Source organism: Littorina saxatilis, linkage group LG5 (assembly GCF_037325665.1).
Source record: "Littorina saxatilis isolate snail1 linkage group LG5, US_GU_Lsax_2.0, whole genome shotgun sequence".
Lineage (NCBI taxonomy): Eukaryota > Metazoa > Mollusca > Gastropoda > Littorinimorpha > Littorinidae > Littorina > Littorina saxatilis.
In genome coordinates, this window is record NC_090249.1 from 10,321,917 (window position 1) to 10,345,621 (window position 23,705).

Consider the following 23,705-nt stretch of genomic DNA (forward strand, 5'->3'; position numbering starts at 1 on the left):
CTACAGTATCGGAGGATGAACTGTCGAAGAAGAAAAAGAATCTTGTGCCAACCACTACGCAGAAGACCATCCGAGTTGTCCAGAAGAAGTTCTGAAACACGTCACGTTCCAAATCAAAAGACGACATTCTATTCTCTTACGTCACTATTCTTGGTTTACGGTACCATTCGGCGGCTTTGCTACGAGTATGCCATAGTCTTGGTTGGCCGAGACCTTGAGGTGGAATGCGAGTGATTAGGTTTGTTGATTTTGCTCGGAGAAGTGGTCCGTGTTCAAGCAAGTTTCTTTCTTCTTTGAAAACAAAACCCCTAAGACCAGTGAATGTCGAGATATATATGTTAATTGGATCTGTGATCCAAACATGCCTTTTGGTCAATCTCGATGGCAGTTTATTCCACTCGCCCTACGGGCTTGTGGAATAAACTTCCATCTCGATTGACCAAAAGCCATGTTTGGATCACAGATCCAATTAACGTCTATTCATCAATATTATTTAACCCTGCCCAGGAAGCAGCCAGACTGTTGAATTTTGGTATGTGCCTAAGTAGGAGGATTTTTTTTTTATCCCATGTAAAGTCCTTTATGGTACCTTTAATTTCCAATGCTCTACTGTTCGGATCTTTACTGATTTGTAAGATGTAGAAGACATGTTGTCATGTCCTTGGTGAAATACTGACAGTTTAAGTGTTTGCACGGAGACATTTTATCTTGAGGTTATTTGATTGATTGCCTTAATGTATGTTAATTAACGCTAATTGTGCCCATTTGTATTTGTATGCCTTGAATGCCTTGTATGCCTTTTTTTTATGTCACTACACGGTTTGGTAATCATGTCTTAACTGTACTTTTTGTCATGAGGTGATGGATGAACGGAAGGATTGATAGATTGATGAATTGATTTATTTATTTCTGGTTTTTTTGCTTGCTTGATTGATTGTTTGGTTGGTTATTGATTGGTACAGACACACACGGCCTGCATCATACCAACAACAACTCACTGGAACACACACACATACACACACACACGGCCTGCATCGTACCAACAACAACTCACTGGAACACACGCACACACACACACACACGCAAACACACGCAAACACACGCAAACACACCCACACATACACAACCCCACCCCACCCCCGCTCCAACAGACACGACATTAATATATTTCCATAGCTTTCAGCAGCACTCAAACGCCCCACAATCTCACCACAGATCAGAAACCAAATGCACTTTGTGACAGGCAAGATTATGGCACAAAACCACAAAAGATGGTAGCAGAGCTACGTTAATGGCTCACCTGTGACCTAAACGCTGAGTCATCAAGGTAGAGACCACAAAACACATACAATGTCTATAATCAAATTCCGAAAGGGAAACATGTTCTACCGCCTGAGTAACAGAAATGGCACTATTTCGGGTCAGAAATGACATACTACATGTAGAAGCTAGGCAGGATGGATTATTACGTGTCATCCGTCATTATCACTTTTCCCATTAGCGTTTCTCATTGTATTGTGTATTTATCTGTCTGTTTTGTCTATCTGTCTCTGTCCGGCGTCTTTCTATATTCTTTTTTTTATTTGTTTCACACAATAAACTGCTGAACAAAGCACTACCATATTTCTTATCCATATGGTCTAATGAGAACATATTCTATCATGCAACTTACAAGTTTAAACAGCCGTGAAAGTTTCGAATTTCTTTCGCCTGTGAGCGTGACCGGAGGACGTCAACAGACCACAGTGACAAATTCACCTTGGTGTCAGAGGGACTACAGTGGTACCTCCCTTTTAAAAAGACACCGATTTAAAGACTCGCCCCCACCCCCACCCTTTTAAGACTGGCCTTGCTTTTTTCAGATGTCTTGTTCATACTCTCTGCAGGATTATCTTCATTTGAAGACTACAGGGCGGGGATGTAGCTCAGTCGGTAGCGCGCTGGATTTGTATTCAGTCAGCGTCAGTTCGTCCCCACGTTAGGCGAGAGATTTATTTCTCAGAGTCAACTTTGTGTCCGAACACCCCCGTGTGTACAGGCAAGCACAAGACCAAGTGCGCACGAAAAAGATCCTGTAATCCATGTCAGAGTTCGGTGGGTTATAGAAACACGAAAATACCCAGCATGCTTCCTCCGAAAACGGCGTATGGCTGCCTAAATGGCGGGGTAAAAAACGGTCATACACGTAAAATTCCACTCGTGCAAAAAAACCACAAGTGTACGTGGGAGTTTCAGCCCACGAACGCAGAAGAAGAAGAAGAAGACTACCTTCTATTTAAGACCTGATTTTGTCTGTTATTGTGCAGGCCTTAAAATGAAAAAGTGTACTTCCATTTTAAGTCCATCCTTTTCAAAACCTGATTTTCTCAGATATGTGTAGGTCTTAAAAGGGGGAAGTTATTTACATTTCATCTCTCTTTTTCAAGACCTGATTTTCTCAGATTCCTACAGCTCTTCAAGAGGGGAAATTACTACAATTTTAAGATTCTCTCTTTTTCAAGACCTGATTTTCATGAGATTTGTTAAGGTCTGAAAAGGGGGAAGTTATTTTTCATTTTATGACTAAGTTTTGTCTAAAAAAGAAGGAAATTATCTTTAAGACCTTATTTTCTGTTTCGGTCTTGAAATGGGGGTTCCACTGTACCCACGTCGCTCTCGTGGAACACAGTGGCCCGCATCCAAGCGTGACGGAGAAAGGGGCGGTACTGGACGGGGTGAGAAAGATAAGAAGACGCGATGGGGGACATGCGGAGGGGGGAGGGGGTGTGTGTGGTGATAAGTAAAGAGAAGTAAAAAGAACAGGTACACGAATATTGTTTGCTGAGGGTCAATGCTGTCCATAAATCTACAGGCTGATTTGTTATGTCAGTGCGCACGGATTTTTTCTTTTTTACAAAGTGTAAAGATTGATTCACACAGACATACATCCAGCCAGTCTGCTAGACAAACAGACAAACAGACATCCAAACCAACCGTCAGACACACTGACAGGCAGAGGAAGCAGGAAATGCCAGGAAAGGAGACAAAAGAAAGTGTTGACACGTCCTCCTTTGCTTCTTCAGACCCGACGAGAAACACCTTTTCTCATCTTGGTACACATCGTCACGATCATGACATTTTTGCAAAACTCCTTGTTTGGCAGTAGAGAGTCCATTCCCGAGGCTATTGTTTTCATTCGCTGGCATACCATGGAAAAATGGGGGGGGGGGGGGGGGGGGAGAGAGAAGTCACGTTACAAACCATCTTAATAATGTAATCAGAAGAAAGTGTTGTTTTTGTTGTTGTTTTTAACCGGGGAAGGCGTGGATGGGTACCCACGGTTGTGAAAGGGGAGGGGGGGGGGGGGGTTAGTGCGGGTTCAAGGGTAGGGGAAAGGGAGGGAAGTGGTGGTGGTGGTATGAAACGACATCGAGGCGGTCTCGATGGAGAGATAATGCAATGGAATATCATAACAGGGTAGGACTTAGTGTCCACCATTTTCTTGTACAGAGACAGACATACATAATTATATGACAGGGAGACTACCGTCGCCCTTCACAGCAGACTCTGCAGAGTTGTTCGCCTTTGAAGTAGGCAACACCTGTGGATTGTAGAGTTCTGTTTGTGATGGGGTCTGGCGGCTTTTGTCTCTCTGTATGTTCATGGATTCCTTTGCGAATGCATAACAGTTTTTATAGGGCTTAGAAATAAGCTCTAAAATTCTCAATCCTGTTTGATTGGACTTCGCCTCCAAAGGTGATTGTGGTGTTTCGGCACTCGGTTACACATACTTACAAACAGACGTACAGCGACGGAGAGAGAAAGACAGACAGGCAGAGAGAGAGAGAGAGAGAGAGACACACACACACACACACACACACACACACACACACACACACACACACACACACACTGCGAAAGCCGAGAGAGACAGACAGAGCGACGCAGACAACCAGAAAGAAACAGAGAAAGAGACAGAGAAAGACACTGGAAAAAAAAGATCGAGATGGGGTTACTCGAGAAATAGAACGAGGGTCGAGTCGTGACTACGTCACAAAAGGGACAACGCGGAGGACTATTTCTGAGACAGATATGTCATCCCTTGACGGTTGTACAGCCCAGTGAACGCCGCATTTTTAAAAACTCTGACGAACGCGTATTTACCGGGCCAACTCCGTCACGCGATGGTACCCCTTTCACATGGGACTGTGACTTCACTTCATCACGGAAAAAACTCAAAGTAACCAGAGAAAACAACACCTTAAAAATTCATCTGAGGATACAATACCGCTCTCTTTTTATCATAGGATACCATGCTTCTTTCATTTTACCACAGGAATACTATACTTCTCTCTCTTCATAATAGTTTCTCAGTCGCCGGACGCCGTGCCTAAATTCAAAGCAAACCAAGACTGCATCAATGCGTTTTTCTTGTGGCTGAATAAGCTGAAAAGACTCCCTCAGTCCTGGATGGAAATAAGAAGCTCTCAATTGTTCGTGTGAATCAACACAAAAGGACTCTCGACATGTGTTGACGGTCCTAAACTGACTCTCTTAGCTGTGGTTCCACATAATTAGTTTTAACTATCAGAGGACATCTGTAATGAACGGACTCAGCGTTGAGCAGCTGTACGCGAATTGACCCTCCCGGCATCCGTGGCTGGAAACAACGAGCTTTGAGTACACGGTCAAGTTTGGGTTGGTCAGCAGGTTCGGAAGTGCGGATTTGTACTGCAGTTCGTAAGCTCCAAATAAGAGGTCTTCAATACCATGTGAAATGTGTGTGGATAAACAGATTGTGACTAATTTGGTTGTGCGGCAAGCTGTAAACAAACAAAAAAAGACCCTCTCCATTGTGGTTCGAAATAAGAAGGTTTCAGGGCCACGCAAGGTTTGTGCAGATGAACGGATTTGAATCGGTGATTGTCTGCACACGAGCTGGGAGAAAGTCATTTCCTGGTTCTTGTGATTGAGTGACCTGTGGATCGTCTGCTGAGCTGAGAGTGACCACTTGCTTTGGAGAGGAAGGTGAGATGTGTGTGTGTGTGTGTGTGTGAGTGTGCGTGGTTTTCTAGATGAAGTGTGTGTGTGTGTGTGTGGAGGGGGTGGGTAGCTTTGTGTGTGTATATATATATATATATTGGGTGGGGGTGTTCTGTGTCTTCCTAGCTGTCTGTTTGTTTGTTTTGCTGTCTGTCTGCCGGAGTGCCTGACTCTGTGTCTGTCTGTCTGTCTGTCAGACTCTCTGTGTCTGTCTGTCTTTCTGTGTCTGTCTGTCTGTCTGTATGGATGTATGTGAACATTTCACCAAACAAGCAAATCAGCAAGCAAAGAGTAAGCCGTCAAACAAGTTATATCAAGACAAGAAGAAGAAGAAGAAAAAGAAGAAGAAGAAGAACGACAACAACAACAACAACAACAACAACAACAAGAGCATGATACCATTTCGCTACTTGCGAGAACAATCTGCTGTTTAGATGTCAGCTCTATTTACTGTAAAACCCACTGAACATTCGGTCGTATTATGTGTTATGTTATCTGGGTGAATTCGTGGGTGCGTGTTACATGCACGTACGTTTGTCTGAAGGTTTTTTGTGTGTGCGCGTGTGTACTTATTTTAGGAAGTGTGTGCAAATTATAATATCTGATTCTGTGATATTTTTTAATGTGATTGTTTTCCTTTGTAATGCACCACAGATCCATTTGTTTGTTTGTTTGCTTAACGCCCAGCCGACCACGAAGGGCCATATTAGGGCGGTGCTGCTTTGACATATAACGTGCGCCACACACAAGACAGAAGTCGCAGCACAGGCTTCATGTCTCACCCAGTCACATTATTCTGACACCGGACCAACCAGTCCTAGCACTAACCCCATAATGCCATACACCAAGCGGAGCAACCACTAGATTGCCAATTTTAAAGTCTTAGGTATGACCCGGCCGGGGTTCGATCCCACGACCTCCCGATCACGGGGCGGACGCCTTACCACTAGGCCAACCGTGCCGGTACACAGATCCATGAAATATAAGAAGTTAACTATTGTACAATATTATGATTCTGATAGATACTAATAATAAAGTAGATGTGTACTGCCGGGCAGTACATACCCCAAGCGAAGTCGTCCATCTGTGTGTACATGATTCTCTCTCTCTCTCTCTCTCTCTCTCTCTCTCTCTCTCTCTCTCTCTCTCTCTCTCTCTCTCTCTCTCTCTCTTAAAATGTGTCATCGATGACGTGTTTTCATACTTGCTAATGCGGCAGGCTAATCATGACGTCAAATTGAAACTTCTTGAAGTCTCTCAGAAAGGGACATGAAAACCATGTGGGGGTTACTGGTTTGGGCTGAAAAAAAACCCAACTCCACCTAAAATTCAAGCGCCTGTGGGGCTGAATTATGCAGCATAAATTGTGAAACATCAGGATATCTCACACTTTCAATTCTGCCATCATGTCAAATCTGACAACAAACCTACCCACAAAATGTCATAAATATCGGTGTAGAATTGAGACTTAACGGTTTTTAACTGCCAAAATAAGTTTTTTTGACTGGAATAGTTTGTCTTGAAATTCAGTTTGGGACAACGGACCCACCCACTAAATTTCATAAAGATAGGTGAAAATTTAAATGTAACGGTTTTTAACTGCCAAAATTATGTTTTTCTTCTGGAAAAGTATGGAGTGAAAATATGTTGGGGACAACGAACCTACCCACAAAATTTCATAAATATCGATGAAGAATTGAGATTTAACGGTTTTTAACTGCCAAAAATAAGGTTTTTTGTCTGGAAAAGTATGTCTTAAAATTCAGTTTGGGACAACGGACCCACCCACTAAATTTCATAAAGATAGGTGAAGAATTGAAATTTAACGTTTTTTAACTGCCAAAATTATGTCTTTCTTCTGGAAAAGTATAGAGTGAAAATCAGTTGGGGACAACGAACCTACCCACAAAATTTCATAAATATCGGTGAAGAATTTAAATTTAACGGTTTTTAACTGCCAAAATTATGTTTTTCTTCTGGAAAAGTATGGAGTGAAAATAAGTTGGGGACAACAAACCTACCTTTAAAATTTCATAAGAATCAGTGAAGAAATAGGATTTAACGATTTTTTAACGGCCTTTAAATCATTGGTGATGTCATCATAACCCAGTCGTTGTAGTTGTCGTCGTAGTTGTTGGTGTTGTTGTTGTCATGTTCGTTGTCGTGATTGTTGTTGTTCTCGTGTTGTTTTTGTTGTTGTTGTTGTTGTTGTTGTTGTTGTTGTTGTTGTTGTTGTCGTCGTCGATGTCATTTGTTGTTGTTGTTGTTATCGTCGTCGTCGTCGTCATCGTCGTCGTTGTCAGAGGTTATTTCTAAAGATTTCATTGATAGTCTTTGTTCTCGTCACCAAGACTTGCTAAGAACAAGCTTGGAACAGCAAGAGTTCCAAGAACAAGATTAGAACAACTCATTACATCATTACCAGTACGTCATTTGTATTTAGAACACACTTTAGAAAAAAACTCTTCAGCTACAAACCAGTCACCCTCACATGTCGGAGGTGTTTGTCTAAACCACTTACTGAAATGTTTTGAGGTTTAATGACCATACACATGTTGAACCGGTGAGTGTCTTCCGCTGCTTAATTCGCAAATAACTATTTTATTAAAGTCCGCTTGAAACGCTCAAAGATGAAATTCCATGTTAAAAAGTGACAAAAGTTTCACATTTTCCCGTTGTAACAGCTTCCGATGATATTATATGAAAATTCTGATCCTCTGAGAGGATTCCCCGAAACAAAATCAGTTTGTACGCCTAATTTTAATAGAATTGTCCAAACAGTGTCGCTAATATTGTGCTAAAAGATGAATTCTAGAACAATGTTCACAGACAGACACCACTTGGCAAAAAAATGTTCAGTGCTGGGAGATGAAAAAAAAAACTACCTCGCTACGCGCGGGCTTCGCCCGCGCTCCGCTTGGATAACGATGTTATTAATATTGTAATGTCATTGACATAAAGTTCTGGCACTCTGAGTTAGTGGCAGTGGCAATCAGTTAGCTTGTTTATATTATACATGTACTTACTTGTTTAATGCGTTTTTGTTATTGTTAAATGTGCTCATAATCCTTGCCAAAACGTGTGTTTTAAAATCGTTGACAGGCAGGTTAGATGCGACGAAGAAAGGATTCCATTTTAATATATTCATTTAAATAGACAATAAAATGTTTGTTATTGCTATTGGTATTGTTATTGCTTTTGGTATTGTTATGTTAGTATGCAGTTACCTTCTCTTATTTGCGCCGTTCATAGTGCGCTTCAAAAACTTCAGTCACGCAGCTACACTAATATAATCATCTATATCTCCCATTTATTCATGTTCATTGTTTTTTCTCCATCAGACTTTGCTTGCGAGTCGATTTTCTTCTGCTCTCGCTCTGTTTCTACAGCCTGTGGTGTGTAAAGAGTCAATCAATAGACGAACTCCGGAACTAAGTCTGTCACTGAGGTGTGTATGGGTTGTGAAAGAGTGTAAGTCTGTCAGGTGTGTATGGGTTGTGAAAGAGTGTAAGTCTGTCAGGTGTGTATGGGTTATGAAAGAGTGTAGGCCTAAGTCTGTCAGGTGTGTATGGGTTATGAAAGAGTGTAAGTCTGTCAGGTGTGTATGGGTTGTGAAAGAGTGTAAGTCTGTCAGGTGTGTATGGGTTATGAAAGAGTGTAAGTCTGTCAGGTGTGTATGGGTTATGAAAGAGTGTAAGTCTGTCAGGTGTGTATGGGTTGTGAAAGAGTGTAAGTCTGTCAGGTGTGTATGGGTTGTGAAAGAGTGTAAGTCTGTCAGGTGTGTATGGGTTGTGAAAGAGTGTAAGTCTGTCAGGTGTGTATGGGTTATGAAAGAGTGTAAGTCTGTCAGGTGTGTATGGGTTGTGAAAGAGTGTAAGTTTGTCAGGTGTGTATGGGTTGTGAAAGAGTGTAAGTCTGTCAGGTGTGTATGGGTTGTGAAAGAGTGTACGTCTGTCAGGTGTGTATGGGTTATGAAAGAGTGTAAGTCTGTCAGGTGTGTATGGGTTATGAAAGAGTGTAAGTCTGTCAGGTGTGCATGGGTTGTGAAAGAGTGTAAGTCTGTCAGGTGTGTATGGGTTGTGAAAGAGTGTAAGTCTGTCAGGTATGTATGGGTTGTGAAAGAGTGTAAGTCTGTCAGGTGTGTATGGGTTGTGAAAGAGTGTAAGTCTGTCAGGTGTGTATGGGTTGTGAAAGAGTGTAAGTCTGTCAGGTGTGTATGGGTGGTGAAAGAGTGTAAGTCTGTCAGGTGTGTATGGGTTGTGAAAGAGTGTAAGTCTGTCAGGTGTGTATGGGTTGTGAAAGAGTGTAAGTCTGTCAGGTATGTATGGGTTGTGAAAGAGTGTAAGTCTGTCAGGTGTGTATGGGTTGTGAAAGAGTGTAAGTCTGTCAGGTGTGTATGGGTTGTGAAAGAGTGTAAGTCTGTCAGGTGTGTATGGGTTATGAAAGAGTGTAGGCCTAAGTCTGTCAGGTGTGTATGGGTTGTGAAAGAGTGTAAGTCTGTCAGGTATGTATGGGTTGTGAAAGAGTGTAAGTCTGTCAGGTGTGTATGGGTTGTGAAAGAGTGTAAGTCTGTCAGGTGTGTATGGGTTATGAAAGAGTGTAAGTCTGTCAGGTGTGTATGGGTTGTGAAAGAGTGTAAGTCTGTCAGGTGTGTATGGGTTATGAAAGAGTGTAAGTCTGTCAGGTGTGTATGGGTTGTGAAAGAGTGTAAGTCTGTCAGGTGTGTATGGGTTGTGAAAGAGTGTAAGTCTGTCAGGTGTGTATGGGTTGTGAAAGAGTGTACGTCTGTCAGGTGTGTATGGGTTATGAAAGAGTGTAAGTCTGTCAGGTGTGTATGGGTTATGAAAGAGTGTAAGTCTGTCAGGTGTGCATGGGTTGTGAAAGAGTGTAAGTCTGTCAGGTGTGTATGGGTTATGAAAGAGTGTAAGTCTGTCAGGTGTGTATGGGTTGTGAAAGAGTGTAAGTCTGTCAGGTGTGTATGGGTTATGAAAGAGTGTAAGTCTGTCAGGTGTGTATGGGTTGTGAAAGAGTGTAAGTTTGTCAGGTGTGTATGGGTTGTGAAAGAGTGTAAGTCTGTCAGGTGTGTATGGGTTATGAAAGAGTGTAAGTCTGTCAGGTGTGTATGGGTTGTGAAAGAGTGTAAGTCTGTCAGGTATGTATGGGTTGTGAAAGAGTGTAAGTCTGTCAGGTGTGTATGGGTTGTGAAAGAGTGTAAGTCTGTCAGGTGTGTATGGGTTGTGAAAGAGTGTAAGTCTGTCAGGTGTGTATGGGTTGTGAAAGAGTGTAAGTCTGTCAGGTATTTATGGGTTGTGAAAGAGTGTAAGTCTGTCAGGTGTGTATGGGTTGTGAAAGAGTGTAAGTCTGTCAGGTGTGTATGGGTTGTGAAAGAGTGTAAGTTTGTCAGGTGTGTATGGGTTGTGAAAGAGTGTAAGTCTGTCAGGTGTGTATGGGTTGTGAAAGAGTGTAAGTCTGTCAGGTATGTATGGGTTGTGAAAGAGTGTAAGTCTGTCAGGTGTGTATGGGTTGTGAAAGAGTGTAAGTCTGTCAGGTGTGTATGGGTTGTGAAAGAGTGTAAGTCTGTCAGGTGTGTATGGGTTATGAAAGAGTGTAAGTCTGTCAGGTGTGTATGGGTTGTGAAAGAGTGTAAGTCTGTCAGGTATGTATGGGTTGTGAAAGAGTGTAAGTCTGTCAGGTGTGTATGGGTTATGAAAGAGTGTAAGTCTGTCAGGTGTGTATGGGTTGTGAAAGAGTGTAAGTCTGTCAGGTGTGTATGGGTTGTGAAAGCTGTACTGGCTCCTGCCCTTCCATTGGACTTCATCAGTGACGTGGAGAGGGGGGACCTGCTGCGTGGGCTACAGCCTGGCTTCTATATCACCTCAGCCCAGGCTATAGCATGCCCAGCATGCACACACTGCTTCGGCAACGCCGACTCCGTTGGCTCGGTCATGTGCGCAGAATGGAAGACGGCAGGGTCCCCAAGGATCTACTGTACGGTCAGCTGGCATCAGGCAAGAGAGCCCCAACTCCGCTACAGAGATGTCTGCAAAAGAGACATGAAGGCCCTCGACATGGACATCAACGGCTGTGAAGACCTTGCTCAAGACTGAGTCCGCTGGAGGCACGAACTGAAGAGAGGCCTAGCCAAGGGAGAAGGGAAGCTCCAGCTAGCCTCGAAAGCGACAAAGGCTCAAAGCCAAAGAAAAGAACATCAAAGTATCAACACCATCAGATACCTCTCACACGTGTAGTCGCATCGGACTACACAGCCACAGCAGGCGCTGTTCCCGCGCCACCTGACTTTTCCAGGAGCAGATCCATGGCCCCACGGGACCGACGGATGCCGACGAGTGAGGCAAGCTCTCTACGCGTGCTCCTTGTTTTTCAAGTGTTCCAGACACATCTCTAGCTTGTGACTTTCCTGTAATGTCACGCCGGAAAGTTTGAAACAGTAAAACCAAGAGCATTCACTCTTTCACAACACATACAAAACCGACAGAGTTATTTCCGAACAACGTCGAGGGCCCCAAAGGGAGGGTATCATCACGATCACGGGAAGGGAAATTTTAGCTTTCACGATCACAGTTACCTTGATTTTTGTTTTCACGATCACAAACACCTTGACGAATAGAGGATCATAGAGTGATACAGCTGTGAAAAATGTACGTTGAAAATAAAATGCTTTGCAATAATGCCCATCACGATCACGAAAACAAATGACGATCACGATCACGAGACTTGATTTTTTTGTCATCACGGATCACGAGCAAAGTCCCATCACGATCACAGAAATGGAAATTTCGGCAATCACGGTCACAGAAAGGTCAAAAAACGCCAATCACGATCACGATGTTAAACCCTTTAGGGCCCTCAACGTCTGTTCTCGCTTGCATATCTGATGTGTTTTTTGCTCTCGCTTCGCTTCAATTACATGTTAACAGTCGAACACGTATTGATTGTATTTAAGTGTTTTTCTGCTCCCGCTTTGCTATCATTTGCTTCCAATTTCAAAGGAGCCACGCTAAAAATAAAATCGTGGTGTTGTAATATTTATTTACCCATCGAGGCAGCGTGATTCTGACACACACCAAGCACAGAGAATTCCCATGGGAAATTGTACAGCCCCATTCAAAAGGTGCACTAACTTTTAGGTTATAACTCCGCCCACATTAACTTTAGTTCAAGTGTGTGGCTGAACATATTGTCCGATGAGTTTTGTCTAATTGGTGTTTGTCTGTGCACTTAAAAGACCGCTGGATCCAACAACATACCTTTCTTGGTTTTTTTATTCTGAATTTCGGAACGTTGGCAGTCTATTTTTTTTCTTCTTATTTATCACAACAAATTAAAACATATCACTTTAATTACCACTGGAAAGTTAAACAATCTTCTCCATCATCGCACATGTAGAGTCTGGTTGAAGGGCCAGCGGTGGACATTTTTACATTTAATCAAGAGGGGGCCGGGAGGGTGGTTGGAAATGTAACCTTAAATCATGTATGCAACATATACAGTACAATGATAGCAATCTGTATTACACACGTTTCTATGGTTACAGAACTTTGATTGATATGATGTTAGCGGTCACAAACAGTACATAGCAGTGGTCTGTGTGCATTATAGTGTTTACAGTGTAATGGGAGGCGTAATCTCAATTTGAATTATATTGTCGTTAAGTTTGACAAACAAGGAAACAGACTAACACGAAAACTAAGACTTCTTTGTTTTCAATTATTTTCAATACCTGTACTGTCTGAATGCACTTATTAGTTATACTTTTACAGTTATGAAACGACTCGTAATTATGCAGCTGTTAATGCGATGTGCTGCTTACCAATCATCAATTCACCTTACCTACCCAACCACAGCATTTTCACAACACACGTGTAGCATCCCTCGACCATGAAAGTCGCTTATTCGTTTCACTGCTATACTTATTAGACCACGAACAAAGTTATTTTGTGTTTACGATTACCCGACTGACCCTACATTTTTTCCCCGACCGTAGCCGATATTTTTGACCCTTCAAAATAATTAAATATGACAAAACTCGATATTGAAGACTTCACAAAGAAATTAAGTTAGTCTTCTCTGACACCCAGGGGACACAGCTCGTACGATTTCCGCCAAATAAAAAGCCGCATGCGGAGATAAACACAATATGGGCTTCATGTAGTGTATTTGTTGTTTTAGTGATAATGTGATAATGTGTATACACATTTAGGGCTGTTTTTCAGTATTAATAACATGTTCTGTTTGATTAAGGGTATTCAGCTGGTATTTCCTTGTTTTTACTACCTATTTTATTCATTTTTTTATTACTTAGTTTGTGGAAGAATCTGTTGTAATGTATGTTTGATGGTGTATGCTTTTAATTAAGCGTTGCTGACTATGAATGTAGATGTAAATGCTTGTATAACTGTGTTTGAATTTTAAATGTGTCAAGCGCAAAGAGCATAATTGTAAAGTTATGTAGTTGCGCTATATAAATGCTCATTTATTATTATATTTATTATTATTAATATTATTTTATTGACCTAATCTCAGCTGCCAGACGATTCGTCCTCTCGTTTATTCTTTTTGTCATTACTAAGATCGCGCACATTCCATTGTTTGTTAAAGCAGGTTGCATCTGCCACGCTGAGCCATGTCCAGTAACTACGGTCACAATGGCAACGGGTGGGGCGCAGCGAATGGCGGCTACGACAGAGGTCCACCTATGAGCAGCTCTCGCAGAAATCAACGCTACGACGGCGACGACCATTTTCGAGACACGTATGGGCGACAGTCGCCACAGAAGTCTAACTTTTCCATGGAGGACTCCGGAATTGAGTCCATGAGAGGATCGGATGCTTATAAGGTAAACATTTTCGATGTATTTGTGGTTTGTTTGTTTTGAGTCCATTTTAGACCTGGAATTTGTTTCCCTGTGGTTGTCAATAGTTTCCACGTTTGAGCTTAAATCTTTGTCTGTCGGTCTGTCTGTCTGTCTGTCTGTTTGTCTTTGTGTCCGTCTGTCTCTGTCCTTCTGTCTCTGTCTCTGTCCCTGTCTCTGTCTGTCTCTCGTTTTTTTCTGTCTATTTGTCAGTGCCTTCTTTCTTCTCTCTCATCCTGTCTGTCTGTCTGTCTGTCGGTCTGGCTTGCTGGCTTGCTGGCTTGCTGGCTTGCTGTCTGCCTGTCTGTGCCTCTGTCTCCTTATCTCTCTGACTCGCTCTCTCTCTCTCTCTCTCTCTCTCTCTCTCTCTCTCTCTCTCTCTCTCTCTCTCTCTCTCTCACACGATTTACAGACAACAACGCTGAGTTGCCGCAAAAGCTGCTGTTAACTAAGATTAGTACTCTGTGAACCGCATATTTGGTTTCCAATCTTGGACACATGTGTATACTGAGAGAAGTAAAATTGTTGACCAAGAAAATTAACGCTTGAGTGAAGATGAATATTGATAAATATAACTATGGGGTTATTCTCGGATATTATAATTATGGTCATACGTAACAATCCTTTCAGAGGTCATCCTACAGTGAAACGTGCAGAAGCCAGATTGGAAATGATTATGATGTCTCATCCAAAGCTTCAAACCAGATGTACTATTTGCCCTGGTTTCAGTCTGCTTTGTAATGTTGTGATTTACAAACTCCATATTAGGGCAAGACTGCGATTGTAAGTTAAGTCTGATCTCTATCAGAATAAACGGAACACACGTCTGTAATATACTACACGAGATGAATGACTTTCTGGTCTCACGCAAACAAATCGATATTGATGGTGAGATTAATTAGTTGTCACTCTGTAGTGTTCTTGATAAGCGTGATACTTCGTAAACGACTCTTTGTTTGCTTTCTGAGAGCATTTCTCAAGTTTGTAGTTCGTCTTAGTATGTGCCAGTCCACGTTGACGCCTTAACGCATCATATGATTATTTTCTCCGTAGTTACTTCTGTTCGGTGTCATTATCTGGCGCAAATCTGGGTGAAGGCAAGAAATAACGGAGAATGTCCACATAATAAAGAACATCAGACAAGGCATCTGTATTTTATAACCTCCTACGATAGAGGGACGACTTTCTGTGGCTGACGCACACAAGATCATAATGTTGTCAGGCTGCGGTGTTTTTAATAAGCGTGATTTCTTGGTAAACGTCTCTTCGTTTGCTGTTTGCAGCTCATTCCGAACATTGTACTCCCTGGAAGAAAAAGACAATGGGACATTTGTCCCCCCGAACCAAATTCTGATGGAACATGACATAGTCGAAGGCAAAACGCACTAGCAGGCGGTCCGAAAATGCTTTTGTCGAAAGATGCAAAATAGTGCTATTTAGTGCCATATGATGATATGAGAATTTGCCAGTGTATCTGGTTAGTGTATGTGTGTGTGTGTTTGTCTGTGTTTCGATCGATATTGCTTCTGTTGACAGTTTCCACAGACGTAATCGCGCAAGCACAGATAGTTCGCAGAATTGGTTGAATACTAATGAATTACATTTTAAAAAGCAAATCACATTGCATTTTACAAACTCGCAAGTTGCTCGGCTTGGCGCGCGTTTTTGCCTAGCTCATTCCGAACATTGTACTCCCGTGAAAAGTGTGCATGGGGTGGTGCAGTGGTACGTAATCTCAGTGCGCCTTTTGACGCACTGAAGGTAATTCCAATGGGACATTTTGAGATGTTATGCGCCAATGGCGCAAGGCGCTCTAGTAAATGAAACCCTGTAATACCGTACATTATTCATTATTGATATGTTCACAAACATGGAAAGGAACAGGCAGGTTTGGAAGTAGGTTTGGCATAGCCTACTTTTGCCGCACATAGGATAGAATTGTTTGTTGTTTTGATGAAGGGAAATGACAAAGAAAGCAGAATAATCAATTCAGTCGAACTTGTCCTTGCGACCAGATCTTCTCGATAACGACTACCTGCCAATTATGACCACCTAACGATTTGTTTCTATAGAATTCACCTTTAAACAGCGACCACTTGTTTATAAAGATCACTTTTGGTCTGTCCCTTGGGTAGACATGCCTATTTTGATGTTTCTCTTATTCTTCTTCTTCTTCTTCTTCTTCTTCTTCTTCTTCTTGGTAAAAATGAATTATGTTTAATTTACGGAATGGTGTGTTAAAGACTGCCATTTACCTGTGCCGATTTGCATGCTCGTTTATACGGGAAGGATGCTGGCTTTAACTGTGACAGTATGTAGCGGTCAGCTGGCTGTGTCCAGGGTGGTCACTAATAGAAGTATCACAATTGGGTCTATTGTTGCGGCAAAATAAGATATGTACGTCAGCTTTCCCGATGTTATTGCAGTGTGCGTATTGTCAGAGTAAGCTATTATTCTGATAAATCTCGGTTGCTCCTTTCATGCGACTTTGAAGGGGTTGCTTTAACGGGCATGACAAACACCGCAATACAACAATTCTGGGACCGAGTTGACGCCATGATATGTTGTGACAGTAAGCGAACAGTGCGGCCCTGTCTCAACCCGGAATGGAAATCCATAGCATCATAATCAGTATCTTTGTCTTCGTCCTTCTTGTCAACCATCGAAAAGAAAAAAATGCCTCAGTTTGTTTGGGCCTTCTTGACCAGAGCTCCATGCATGCTGACCTAATCTGATTTCTGTAAACATATATATGTCCGTGGTTTTTTTTAGAGAAATAATATGCTGAACTGATAAAATAAAATTACTACAATATTTCAGGAGGATATTGTAAGAAATTTAATTGTGTAACTTTGCAGTGTTTAGCCCCCCCCCCCCCCCCCTCTTTGTAAAAGGTTAGTAAAATTACACTGAAACTTGTCCAATTTTAAGGCCACAGTGGGGGTTACGTTTGGGTCATAATCAAATGGAAAATGATCACTTGTTGTCATTATTGACACCTATTTCAGCAGCGTGATTCTTGCAGCAGAATTGTCAAAGAACTGCTGCATTGGTAGATATCCATTCCTTTTTACATTTTAGATAATTATTTTGGACTTCCTTTTGATATTTAGTGAACAAGTGTTTCACGGAAAATTGAAGTGCCTGACGCAGTTTGCTGGGCGGTGTTCAAACATACCTGTTATTTACACATACTTCAAGGATTAGTGAAAGCCTGTCCTGAGAGACAGAGTAATACTGATAAGATGTTTTAATAGGCATAAAAAAGAGTGTAGGGACAATACCATCCAGCCAATATCTAGGTTATGCAGAGGCCTGACTTATGTTCTGACATGGCGTGATAGTTTTAGAAGTTTGTAAAGTTTATGTAGTGCGTTCCAGCGTGCGTTTGTGTCCGTCCGTTTCTGTATGTGCCTGTGTCTGTTTGTTGTGTCTGTAACTGTGTAACAGTGTGTTTGTGTGTTGTGTCTGTAACTGTGTAACAGTGTGTTTGTGTGTTGTGTCTGTGTGTTGTGTCTGTGTGTTGTGTCTGTGTGTTGTGTCTGTGACTGTGTAACAGTGTGTTTGTGTGCGTGTTTATTTCTCCCTTTGCCTGCCTCTCTACGTTCTAGTGTCCCTTCAAATATAATTGTCGATTGACCCAGAACTCACAGTGTTCAGCCCAAACCTTTGTCGTGTGAATTGGACTTGTAAGATCGACAATACATCTTATCTGAGGGGAGACGAAATACAAACACCCTCACCCTCCCTACATAATGAATACCCCGCGGCTTTAGTAACATCAATGTGTTCAATGACTCGTAGCGCTACTTTGATAGTGCGCATACCTTTTGGTGAATCATCAGCAATCCCCCCCCCCCCCCCCCCTGAAGTATTGACTTTCAGCTTCTCTTTTCCCCCCATGGTCTTAAAACGACAACAACAAAAACGGGTAATGAGGGTGAGTACTCGCATTCATTTCAATCACAATTATTATTGAAACTGGACAAAAAATACATGTAACACATTAAAAAAATTTATAATGTGTTAAAATGTAATCTTCTTATTAGCAGTACAAAAAAAATGAGTATACAATACAAGACATTACCAATAAGTAGGGTAGCTATGCAAATGAAAAGATAAGTAAATAATAGATACATAGATAAATCATAAAGAAAGAAGAAAAATTAAACCAACAAATAGTACAGTATAACATATACATAGAGTAATAAATAAATAAATAAATACACAAAATGTGTAGCATCTTCATCGGCAAGTCGACCAATAAACAAACCGCTCTAACAACCATTGTGAGTATCCCTGAACTGCGCAAAATCATGTAAGGCAATCATGTGGAACAGAGTGGATAAAAAACTTACATCAATAATTCTGCAGTCATGCATCAATACACTGTAGCTTTAAAGGAAAACTCCTTGCCTCATAAACAGTTCGCTTACCTTCTCAGATCTGGCCAGACAATTACGTGGGATATGACCTCCGTTTAGACACATACCAAAAATAAATACACTGACTGCTTGTTGTGGTGAATTGGAATTTTTTAATGAACTAATTTCTTAAAAAAGCCACCAGCGGCTCTCTCGAAATAAATTCATAAAAAAACTGTGCGCAGAGAGCACCTAAACAGTTCATTTTTGGTATGTGACCAAGTGGAGGGATAGTCTTATCTCATGTAAAAGTCTGTGAAGATCTGAGATGGTGGGCCGAAAGTTTACACGGCAATGACTTTGCCTTTAAGTACCTTTAAGGCTACCCACCTACTTCGATGTTTCCTACCTATTTCAAACAGCCATCTAGGTATAGCTTTTACGTTTCACAACCTGAAATTACCTGTCAAAAGAAGGGAGGTTCCGGTCGGTCACCCAACCCTACCTACACACCTTTGCTGACGTATGAATTATTTTGCTCTGCAACACTGTGTGAAAACAAAATCACGATCAGTACTTTGTTTTAAAAATAGAAGGCATTTTTTGCCAAGCATACACTATGCGTCAGTGTCCTAATTTTTGACGTGAGAACTGAGTTCCAAAAGCGATAAGTAATCATTCAAACGCTGTTGTGCAGTTGATTTTGAGACAAAATTAAACGAGTTCTGTTTTACGCTTGATGGCAGGGCAAACACTGTTGATGACTGTCCTAATTTCGTAATTGATGCGTCGACAGCATTGGTTTTCAAATTGATAGGGTATCTGCTAATGTTGGCCCTAATTGGTGTGTGCATACGTGAGCGAGTGACTGTGTGTGTGTGTGTGTGTGGGTGTGAGTGTGTGTAAATGTGTGTGTGTGTATGTGGGTGTGTGTTTGAGTGTGTGTGTGTGTGTGAATAGAATAGAATAGAATAGAATAGAATATATTTTATTGTCGGAACCAAATTGGTTATTGACACAAAGAGCGATTAAAACAATCTGAAATAAACTTTCCTAGACGAATTTGTATTCTGTCTTCGCAAAATACTTCACTAGGTTTATTGTTGTAATACTTTATATCTATATTTGATAGATCCTTTATAAAATCATTTCGCAGTTCAGTGAACTTTTGACATCCGTCCAGGAAGTGAATTTCATCTTCAATAACGTTGCATTTATTACATAAACGATTTTCTCTTGGTATGTTATTATGTCTTCCAGTTTCAATTTTTAAAGAGTGTGTACTTGTCCTTAATTTACTCAGTAAATGTCTATGCTTGATATTCGTAATGCTTATAAGGTATGGCTGAACTTCGTATGTCTTGCTTACAGAGGAATAAAATTTCAGCCTTGGACGACCTTCACATTTAATTTTCTCCCAAAACTTTATGTAGTTACTCCTTAACTTTTCTTGTATGGCGTTTTGTAGTTTACCGATGTCAAATGTATATTGATTAAGCCATACATGTTTAAAACCTATTTTGTACAAAAGCTCTTTGATGAAAGTTAGCCACGGATTTTTTGGCGCTTGGTTTAACATTTCTTCATATATTTGATGAATAAGTGATTTATTCTCCGTTTTCAAAATATGTGCCCAATACGATATGCTTTGTGATAACATGTTTAGTCCCAAAGGAAATCTTCCTATTTCTGCTAAAACTGGAATCCACATGGCTTTTTTGTGCACACCAAGAATAAATCTACAAAATTTAACATGGACAGATTCGTGAAGACATTCATTCGAAATACATCTTTCAAAAAAGTTTTCAATGTCATTGGTATCGTTTTTGCTCGTGAACATGTAAGGGAACCAAATTTCTGCTCCATATGTTAAAATGGGGTTAACCAATGAATCAAATAAATGAAATATTGTATCAACTTGCACATTTTCATTTCTAAATGTTTTTCGAAGAGAATATGCTGCTTTATTTCCTTGTTTACTTAAATGTTCTTGCGCCAAAGTTAGTTTACCATTTTGATTAAATATCATGCCTAAATATTTGTATTGGTCGGTTGTTTTGATTATATTTTCACCGCATTTGAATATTGTCTTTATTTTGGGGGTTATTTTGCAAAAAACCACCATCTGAGTTTTATCTTTATTAATTTCTAATCCCCATTTATGACAATACATGTCTAAATAATCCAATTTTTGTTGTATGCCCACCTTTGTCTTTGATAACATAACCATGTCATCGGCATATAATAAACATGATATGTTATCGTTTGAGTTAATTTTGATAGAAGGGGAATCAAAATCTGGCATATCTTTAACTATGTCATTTATAAATATATTAAACAAAGTTGGACTGAGGGTATTTCCTTGATGTACTCCCTTTTTAACTGTGATGTCATGGGAATATCCATTTATCATTTGTGTGCACACAGTTGTATTGTTGTACATGTTTTCTATTATTTTATAACATTTTCCTCTGATTCCAACCTTACGTAACTTAAATAACAGGGCTTCATGCCAAACATTATCAAACGCCTTTTGGAAATCAACAAAACAAGCATAAAGTCTTCCATTTTTTACCTTAATAATATCATCTACTATTTTCTTTAAAATGAATATTTGATCGCTAGTTCTGTATCCTTTACGAAATCCTGCTTGTTCTTTTATCAAAATGTTGTTTTTTTCAAGGTATTGTGCCATTCTTGAATTTATTATTTTGCAAAATAATTTACTTAAATTGCTACTTAAGGTTATACCTCTATAGTTTCCTGGATCTATTGGGTCTCCCTTTTTATATATTGCTACACTTATTCCAGTTTTCCATTCTTTAGGATAGTTTCCGGTTTTCAAAATCATATTAAAAATATCTTTTAATATTTTGATAGTGTGATTTAGACTAGCCTTTATGATTTCATTAGTAATTTTATCTTTACCTGGCGATTTCTTTGGTTTTAGTAATTTGCATTCTTGTCTTATTTCTTTTTCTGTTATTGGATCGTCTAACATAGGTATATTATCATTATTTTCCATTTTACTTAGTTCTTCTGCAATTGTTTTCTTTCTTTCTTCTGTGACTTTAGTTTCCATGCTTATTAATTTTTCTAAATGATTCATCCATTTCATTGGATTTACTGTATATGTTGTGTTATTGTTACTGTCTCCCATAGATCTTAACTCTTTCAATGTTTTCCATAGTTCATTGGGGTCGTTGTTGAAATCATTATTTAATTTTGTTACTAGTTTATTCTTTAAAATATTTTTCTTTTTCTTTATGTTTGAGTTATATTTTTTTCGTATAGCGTAATATTTTTGACATAAGTTTTTATCATAAGGGCGTCTATTTAATGCATTTAATAACGATTTTAATTCTCTTCTCTGTAAATAGCATTCTTTGTCAAACCACCTTTTGTTTTTCTTTTTTCGATTGTGTTTGCTTTTTTTTATGATCCTTTTTATAAGGCATGTATTTGCAGCATTGTTTAACATTTTTGTAACTTCATCTGTTAAATAGTTTATGTCATCTTCTGCAGTAATATTTCCATTATTATGTTTTATTCTATCAATATCTAATTGTATGAGTTTTAATTTGTTTTTCATATCTTGTGTGTCAAGATATCTTTTGAAAATATCTTCAGATTTACAATCCCATTGATATTTTTCGGTTATGATTTCTTCATCATTTTTGGAAAAACTGTTATATTTGTTTCGTTCTGTTGATTTGTTGTTGTTAATAGTTGTATCAATAAATGGTATTTGAATTTTCATTTCCAATGGACAGTGATCTGAGTATATTTGTAAGTTATGTACTTTCATGTAAATTACCTCTTTGAGTATTTCTTGTGAACATATGAAGTAGTCAACTACACTACATCCGTATGGCGTATAACACGTATAGCGACCATTTATATCACCAAGAGCTCTCCCATTCAGTATATTCATGTTATTATGTAAACATAAGTCGATTAACCTTCTACCATACTTTTGAACGACTTTGTCTGACGAGTGCCTATTTAAGTTAGTAAAGTGTTCATAAGGGTACTTGAATACATCATTGTCAGAAGGAATATAGTCTTGGAGATCACCAGTTCTTGAGTTAAAATCACCACATAGTGTGACGTAGCCTTTCGACGATAATTCTTCTAAGTCTTCTTCAAGTTTGTCCCACACTTTTGATGTGAATTCTCTTCCAAATGAAGACGTCTCAGGTGGTATATATGCACAGCCTATGAACAAATCTGCTCCTCTAGTATTCTTGTTTTTGATTTGTAACCACACAATGTCACAATTACTTCTTGGTAATATGGTAATTTTTTGTTGTAAATGTTCTTTAATAAATAGACTGATTCCTCCTGATGCACTTGTGGCTTTTTTTCTTTTTGGTCTTATGAAATGTTGTCCCCTACCAAACCCAGTGATGTAAATATTGTCCTTATTTTCTTTGTCAAGATGAGTTTCTTCTATAAAAACTATGTCGTATTTATTCATGTATTGTTGGATATCTTGTTCGTTCAGCTTGTGTACAATATCTCCGTGTATTTTTTCTTTTACCCCTTTAAGGTTCCACGACAAAATTTTAATGGATGAACAATGTTTTTCAAACATAACTAAAATAACTAGAATGAAATATAAACAATGAATTTGTTAATTTCAGTTTCGACAATGAAGCTGTTTGGTTCTGTTTCTTGTCGTCTTGGTCCGTACTTGATATCTCATGTTTGGTCGAAGTAAGGAGAGTATGATGTGAAAGAACTTGGGTGGTTAAACCATCCTCTCCTTGTCGGTGGATAGTTTCTCTTCCATCCTTGACTCCTCATTGGGGGGTGACTTCCTTGGTCCTGTCTCCGTGTGTTGATGTAGCGCTCATTCATTGAGGGGTGACTTCTTTGGTTATGTCTCCATGTGTTGCTGTAGCGCTCATTCATTGAGGGGTGACTTCTTTGGTCATGTCTCCATGTGTTGTTATAGCGCTCATTCATTTGGGGGTGACTTCTTTGGTCATGTCTCCATGTGTTGTTGTAGCGCTCATTCATTTGGGGGTGACTTCTTTGATCATGTCTCCATGCATTGTTGAAGCTCTCATTTCGTTTGCCTTTTTTCCCTTGAGTCTTCCATAGAAGGCCTTCGAGATGGTTTCCTAAGGTCTTCGCGAGGTGTCCGGTTCCTTTCAAGGCTGGGTGTACTCCATCTCGTGAAAATGCGTATAAGTCTTCGTAGGACACAAACGAGACATTTTTGTCTTCCTGATATTCGGCGAAGATGATTGCGTTCAGAACGTCACGTTTTGAATTTAGTTCTTCTTTGCTTGTTGGCGCCACTTTGCTGATGACTATTTTGCTGGAGGGGAAAGTGTCTTTGGTATTTTTGATCAGTTTTTGCATCTTTGCAGCGGCTTTTTGTCCCGAGTTTATCCTGATGTCGTTTAGACCCGTGTGGAAAACGAATGCTTCAGGCT

General features: G+C 40.0%; 1 protein-coding gene across 2 annotated transcripts in view; it reads left to right on the forward strand.

The window, feature by feature from the left end:
* Nucleotides 1–3,880: 3,880 nt before the first annotated feature.
* The window catches only part of LOC138966284 (acid-sensing ion channel 1-like), a 42,387-nt gene continuing 22,562 nt past the window's right edge, over nucleotides 3,881–23,705 (forward strand). Inside the window, exons 1-2 of one of the 2 annotated variants that reach the window (XM_070338443.1) lie at nucleotides 3,881–5,007; nucleotides 13,642–13,879. In XM_070338443.1, coding sequence (XP_070194544.1) covers nucleotides 13,667–13,879 — 213 coding nt within the window. In that variant the 5' untranslated portion in view covers nucleotides 3,881–5,007; nucleotides 13,642–13,666. The remainder of the gene's footprint in view (nucleotides 5,008–13,641; nucleotides 13,880–23,705) is intronic. The other variant, XM_070338444.1, reaches the window with a different exon arrangement.